At 39.1% G+C, this 7,732-nt stretch overlaps 1 protein-coding gene across 1 annotated transcript; it reads left to right on the top strand.

Annotated features, from left to right (window-relative positions):
• The first annotated feature begins 4,638 nt into the window (after window positions 1-4,638).
• On the top strand, window positions 4,639-6,887 carry LOC100778641 (glycosyltransferase family 92 protein RCOM_0530710). The gene has a single exon (XM_003553172.4). The coding sequence runs from the start codon at window positions 5,067-5,069 to the stop codon at window positions 6,762-6,764; it is 1,698 nt and encodes a 565-aa protein (XP_003553220.2). The 5' UTR covers window positions 4,639-5,066; the 3' UTR covers window positions 6,765-6,887.
• The last annotated feature ends 845 nt before the right edge of the window (window positions 6,888-7,732 follow it).

Below are 7,732 nucleotides of genomic sequence, written 5' to 3'. Positions count from 1 at the left end.
TTTTGACCATGATGACGTTGGCGAGTCAGGTAGAATACCTAACTTCTTCGATGAAGTTGGCATTGAGGAGTTTGTCCACTTCTTCTTTGATAGATTTGCACCATTCTTCTCCCATCTTCCTTTTCTTTTGTGATATTGGTTTGGCCTGGGGATATACGACATGTTTATGGTATATAATGTTGGGATGAATTCTCAGCATGTTGGATAGCTGCCAAGAAAACAAATCTGTGTTTTTGTGTAGCACGCTGGCAATGCGTCGGTGCTCATGACTAGTGAGGTCCCTACAGATCTGCGTACACTGCCCAAGTTTAGGTCCAAGTTGCATCTTGAAAAGCTCTTCGTTGGGTTTTAGGCCTCTATAAGAGGTGTCACCTCACGAATCTATATTAAATTCATCATCCAGGCTTGCTTAGTTGATGGTTAGGGCGCGGATTGGAGGCCTTTCGTCCATGCTTATGACTCTAGTACCTTCAACTGCTCTGGGGTGAGGCTTGGCAAGCTCACTGGTGGGAGGATATGGTGCTACCTTCAAGCTCTTTGCATAACACTGTCATGTTTGCTTTTGGTTTGCCTTGACGGTTCCAATCTCCCTGGCTACGGTAGGGGATTTAATTTTCAAATAGGGCGTGGAGACTATGGCTCAAAGCTCGTTAAGTGTCTTCCTATTGATCAAAGCAAAATACGATGTGTCTACATCAATAAGTAGATATCTTATGGTGAAGCTCCTGGAGAGCTTGCCTTGATCGAAGGTGGTCATTAAGTCCACATAGCCTCTAGTCTCTACTCTCTTGCCTGCAAAGCTGAGGAGTGGACCAGTGTGAGGGTGGATAGTGTCAGGGGAGACCTTGAGTCTTTGAAATGTTTTATAATACAAGATATCAGTGGAACTACCTTGGTCGATGAGGACCTTGGACACCATGAAGTTTTCAATGATGATGAAGACAACCACGAGGTCGTCTTGGTTGACGGGGTTGATACCCTTGAAGTCCCTATCCGTAAGGGTGATGGGAGGGAGACTTCGTTGTGATGGTGTGTCGACAAAATTGATGTCGATGTCCCAAATGACGTGGAGATGACATTTTTGGGACTGGTTGGAATGTCCTCCATAGGAAAATCCATCCGTAATGGTGTTGATTACACCTCTGATCTCCTGAGCAGATTCCTATTCTATGGAGGTTATTGCTCATGCCGTTGTTGCTGGAGTCTCTGTCTTCCTTGGTTTTTTGCTTTATCTCTTTTTCTGTCTACTTCATAGTTCCTATGCTGCTCTTCTTGGTGTTCTCCTGGTCTTTCTCCTGCTTGGTGGTTTTACGACTTTTTGACAAACTGGGCTACGTAACCAGCTTGTAAAAGCTCTTCTATCTTGTCCTTTAGGGCCCAGTAGTATTCTGTGTTATGACCAATACCGCGATGATACCTGCAGTATTTGGTTGCGTCTAACCCCGACATGGGAGGTTTCGTTGGGGGTAGCCTGTTAGGTACCTCCAAGTTGAAAGCTTCCTCCAAAATTGTAGTGCGACTAGCCATCATAGGTGTGTAATGCTTGTACCTGAATAGTGCGACTAGCCGTCATAGTGCGACTACCCCGACATGGGAGGTTGGCGCCTTGTCTGGCTTGTGCCTCTTGTCCGACTTGTGTAAGTCGGTCTTGGTGCTTCCTTCACGCTTCTATCCAACTTGGCTAACTTAGTTCCTGAATGTGGACATTTCTTTCATCTAGATGTAGCCCTTGGCTCATTCACGCAACTCGTCCATGCTACCAGAGGGTTTTTTGCACAGACTGTCCGCGAACTTGTCAAGTCGTAGGGTGAGGAGCATGGATTGCAACGCTACCTCTGGGTTAAGATTTCGGATCTGGACGACTATGTGTCCAAATTTGTCCATGAATTTTCTGAGAGACTCATCGTCTGCTTGCCACAAACTGGCCAAGACGGCCAAGGCCATGCGATGAGATCTGCTGATTGTATATTACGCGTTGAAGTGTTAAACGAGGGTGTCAAAGCTATCTATGGACCTAGGTGGTAGTCCACTGTACCAGGTCAATGCCACCCCCTTGAGGGATGTTGGGAAGACACGACACAAAATCACGTCGACATTAGTGTACAGGTTTTCCTGAGTCACGAAGGCATCCAGGTGCTCATCTGAATCTGTGGTCCCATCATACAACTCGAGATTGAGTGATTTCCACCCCAAGGGTATGTCAGCCTCCATAATGCGGTCAACAAAGGGATGTCGACAAGTAGTTTGCCCTGCTGGATTGTGCATGTGGGAGAGACTTAAGTCATTTGCGGTGTTGACTATGCGTTGGGGGTGTGATTCCCCTTGGGTGTGCTCATGCAAAGTGTGAGTAGAGTGGTCTTCACCCTGGGTTTTCTGATACGAGCCTCCAACTGATTGTGGTTAGCCTTTAGCTTTCTTAGCTCCTCTTCATGGCATCGTTCCATCTCCACAATGCGATTTTGGAGTTGTTGAAGAGTATCTGTGTCTACCATAGTTGTCAGATGAGGATGGGAGTCTTCGAAAGGGGTCTCACGTCTGAGGCCAAATCGAGTGCTAACCTTGGATGAACATTAGAGAGTTGATGAGAGACTGTAGCCCCACGGTGGGCGCCAAATGTACTTACCAAAATCTGCACCTGGCACACATGAGGGTGGACATGGCCAAAGTGGACTCCTGGACTTCACGCGTCAACTTTGAGAGTGGCCTTTGTTAACAGGACAAGAGATGGGACCTACAAAACAAAGGACTCTGACGCTTAAGTATATGAGTTAGGAGATAAAACAAGTATATGCTTGAATGTAAGCTTGAGTGAGCAATAGAGAGAGATGTGCACAAGCGTGTTGCTCGTGTGCTAGAGTGTGTTGAATATGTTGAGGGTTCGATGGAACCTGGTATTTATAGGAGTGTAGTGTAGCTGTGGGTCCTTGTTTGTAGGGGTTGTTAAAGCCTTTGCAGACAACTCCCGGCTTATAGATAATAGCCGGTAGCTTGTAGATAATGTTAGAGATAAACTGTAGCTTAGAGATAAAAGTTAGTAGATAATTGTACCTTGTAGATTATGTGTGACTTTGTAGATGATTAACTACTTGTCAAGGGATCAAGAGATTCAAATATTAATAGGTTAGAGATAACCTATCAGTTAGGGAGTCCGGCTGCTAAGGGCCGAGTGTTCATGCTCTTGTTCCAGGGCTAACGTGGAGGGTTGACACATGTCTCGGATTGTCATGTAAGGTATCATATGTATTTTGTGGACCCTCGATAGTAGTACACTTTGCATACAACATAAAGTTTTTTCTTTTTAATACATGCATACAAAATAAAGTTAGACTCTTAAAATCTTAACATTAATATATTCTATATATTCATCAATTATTTATTGAACTCAAAAAGTGATTCATAAATAAAGACATATTTATAAAAAAAAATTAATATAAGAAACCTTATAAATTACTTCCTTTGTCTCATTATAATTATCATGTTAAAAAAAGTTGTCTCAAAATAATTGTCGTTTTAATTTTCTAATGTAACATCAATTTTTTTTACTTATATCCCTTATATATTAATGATGAACTACAATATATAGAAATGAATTAATAATGATGTAAGGTTAATTTTATAAATGTATTACTCTCTTTCATCTATTCATTACTTTCCTTGGTTTGTGTACAACAATATTAGGTGGAGGGAGTAATTTTCATAAAATAGCTAAACAAATTTTAGATGAGAAATGTTAGTTGTACAATAAGAAATACTATATTTTTTTATTTATATAAGACTCTTTTAACTAATTCATACATTTTAAGAAAATTAATTAATTTAATTAATCATATTAAATTTGTCAACAATTTATACTACTCTTTCAAGATTATCCTTCATTTTCTCTCCACTTAATTGTTTTTCACCTAATTAGTTAATATGACTTCTTGTGCTCTCCAAGAGAGAGAGAGAGTAATTAATTAAGAGTATTATAGGAAAAAAAATATTTAATGACCAAACAATTAGAAGATGGTCTTATAAAAAGAACAAACAATAAAATGAAAAAGGTCTTATATATAAGAATGAAAATAGTAAATGGTAGTAGTGTTTTTTTTTTTTTTTGTTTCTAATTACGAGAAACAAGTGATTACTTTCAAATGTATTAATTTTTAATTTTTGTATATCCTTAATTTATGGTCAAGTCTATTAATGAGATATACTAATTTCTCATAAAAATGGATGCATTAATTTATTGAGTTATTAATGGTATAACTTATACTATTTGAAAGAATTATTCATTGACTTATGAATAATATTATTACATGTAACTACCACTTAAATCAATTAATCCTATGGATATCTTTAGAATAAAATTTAAATTTATTGTAATACTAATTAAAATAAATTAATTTAATTTTTTTATTAGTCTTGATTATGTATTGTTTGTTACACATTGAAACAAAGATAATAATTCATACAACAAACAGTTTGTACAATAATTTTTTTTTTCTATTTCTCTTTTGCACATTATTTTTTACATGCATAATGATAAAGAAACAGTGAAAAAAATAATGTTACGTAAATTATTAAATGATCTTGACCAACTTCTAAAAAAAAGTGGTCTTGACCAATATTTATGTACAATCAAGTATTTTTTTTTTATAAATTAAAAAAATTAAATACATCCTTTCACATTGATATTTGTGGCCACCATTCATATCATTTCTTGTCATTTCTTTAATTTCTAATTTAGTTCTCATAAAAGTAAACTATTTATTTTTCAAATTTTCCACTAAAATAATCGATCGCCGCCCCAATATTAGTCGTTCTCCTACGCTAAAGAGTAGTGGAGAAGACGTTCAATCCATTTGTTTTTTTTCCACTGCCAAGAGTGGAGGAGAAGACATTCATTGATTCATTCCATTTTGTTTCTCTGCTCTCCCTTGACGGCTCAATCTGAACCATCCCATGCTTTCCCACTTCAGAATATCTCCCCTGTCTCCCTCACTCTGTTTTCCTTCCATTTTCCCTTTCCCCTTCCAAAACCGTGACTCCATATCCGTTTCTCCTTATTTTTTACCCTCTCTCGCATGTCCATCACCCACATAGTTATGGACTCATCACCAGACCAGACCCGCAAGAGGAATCAGAATCAAACGCTGGCGCAAAAATCACTTTTCCTCTATTTTTCTTTCCTCTTCTTCCTCCTCTTCTTTTCCTCCTCGCACCACTCTTTTTACTCCCACACCTCCCTCCAACCCTCTGCTTTCGCCACTCCATACTCCACCACCACCAAATTGCCAGTGTCTCTCTACGTGCACGATCGTATTCTCTTCCCTGATCACGTGCTTCTCACGCTATCCAACCCACAAGTTTTCCCTCCTCACAAACTCCACTGCCTCTACTACATCCTCATCAACAATCCAGCTTTGTCGAACCCGGTTTATGACGTTCTCGTCCGCCCGGTTCTCTCCACGGACCGGTACGACGAATTCCGGTCCATCGCGAGGTGTCCGCTTCCCAGCAGAAACTTCTCCGCCGTCGAATTGAGCTGGCGCGATGGAGACAATGATAACCAGCCTTTCCGGTTCCCGGTTAAACCGACCGCGCAGCATAGCTTCGACATGCTAGCGTACGAGGTAGCCTTAGACAACGACACAGCAGTTATCTTCGTTAAAGGACTAAACCTCCGACCCCACAAAATTTCCAACGCGAGCCTATTGCGATGTCACTTCGGACCTCAAAACGGTGCGTTTTGGTTCACAACAAAAGCCGTTGCGGCGGCGCAGGAAGTCGTGCGGTGCGAGCTGCCGCAGAGTATTCAGAACAATCCACACAAGGCTCGCGGAATAAGCGCCACTGTGAGTCACGTGCGGGACGAGGCAATGATCCCTTCGGTGGCGAAAATTGGCGGGTACAGAGAAGAAATAAACAGAGGTAACAAGAAAAAGAACAAGTTAGAACTTTGCGCCTGTACCATGGTGTGGAACCAGGCACGTGCGATGAAAGAGTGGGTTATGTACCACGCGTGGCTCGGCGTGGAGAAATGGTTTATATACGATAACAACAGCGACGATGAAATTGATCACGTGGTTCGCGAGCTTGAGGTAAAGGGTTACAATATTAATAGAGTTGCGTGGCCTTGGATTAAGAGCCAAGAAGCAGGGTTTTCGCATTGTAGCTTGAGGGCTAAGGAGGAATGTAAGTGGGTTGGGTTCTTTGACGTGGACGAGTTTTTCTACTTCAACGAAATGAGGCGAAATGCTTTGATATCAATTGTTGGAAATTTATCGAATTCGATTGCGGAAATAAGGACGGGGTGTCTTAATTTCGGACCTTCGGGATTGAGGACTCACCCTAGAAATGGAGTGAGCGTAGGGTACACGTGCCGGCTTCGGACGCCGGAGAGGCACAAGTCGATTATTCGGCCTGATTTGCTTCATGTTAGTCTTTTGAATGTGGTGCACCATTTTGAATTAAAGGAGGGTTTTAGATCGCTTAACATGCCTCAATCTGTTGCGGTTATAAACCACTATAAGTACCAAATTTGGGAAATTTTTAAGGCCAAGTTTTTCAGAAGGGTTGCTACGTATGTGGTGGATTGGAAGGAGGATGCGAACATAGGATCAAAGGACAGAGCGCCTGGGCTAGGAACAGAAGCAATTGAACCGCGTGATTGGAGGTTGAGATTTTGTGAGGTTTGGGACACTCGCCTCAGGGATTTTCTTCTTTCTAGTTTTGCTGATCGCGAAACAGGCTTGTTGCCCTGGGAAAGGTCTTCTGAATAAATACTCTTCTCTTTTTTCTATTAAATTATAGTTTAATTGTTTCATCCAATCTCTAATTCTCTATAAGTTTTGGTTCCTGTCCTTATAAATTATTCATTTTAGTATAAAATATACACTTTAAAATTTTTTGTCTAGTATATATATTTTAATCTAATTTAATCCTTATCATTTTGGATGGTATAGGGACTGAAACGAATTAAAGAATATATATGGAGACTAAAAAGAACAGTATCTACGTATATATAGAAACTAAAACATAAAGGATGGAGAGATTCAGGATTAAATTAATAATTAAATATTAATTATTATTACAGGAGTTTCTTTCAAGTGATCATGACACTTTGAATATAAGACGAGGATAAGTGGATAACCACTAGTGTAAGCTCCATTTTTCGTAGCAGGAGGTCCAAAGAAAAGAGAATGAATATGAAAATTGTAATGAATGACGTCAGAAAAAGAAAAAAAATGTAAATATACCATTTATTGGATGATTAATTTCGTGTATATCATGATAAATTCTATATTATATGATACGCATTCATTGATCAGCGTGCTTGAATCTACGGAATTCGTGTAAAGCACACATGGATTTTTTTTTTCCAGTGTTTTTGGGGCTGCCTCTCTGTAACTCAATTTTTAAAAAATGAATTTATAGGTTTTTGTTCTGAATAATGAATTTATAGATATGAAACACGTTCACGGAGCTTAATATTAAGTTGTATAATTTGTAGATATTTTTTTGGTGAAGACATAATTTGTAGATATTTTTTTGGTGAAGATATAATTTGTAGATATGAAACACGCACACGGAGCCTATGTATTTATGATATGTAGCACGCTTGTAAAACTTGTACAGCTGAACCTTTATATTTATAGCAACAGAAATATTTTTGATGCATACTATTATAATATTTACTATTAATAAGTAGTTTAAGTACTAACCTTGAATTATTTTGATTATAATAATA

The sequence above is a fragment of the Glycine max genome, chromosome 18, assembly GCF_000004515.6.
Source record: "Glycine max cultivar Williams 82 chromosome 18, Glycine_max_v4.0, whole genome shotgun sequence".
Classification (NCBI taxonomy): domain Eukaryota; kingdom Viridiplantae; phylum Streptophyta; class Magnoliopsida; order Fabales; family Fabaceae; genus Glycine; species Glycine max.
This window is presented reverse-complemented; position numbering and strand designations above follow the sequence as displayed.

Coding starts and splice junctions, on each gene's coding strand:
- LOC100778641 (XM_003553172.4), top strand. CDS start 5,067: ATGTCCATCACCCACATAGTTATGGACTCATCACCAGACCAGACCCGC.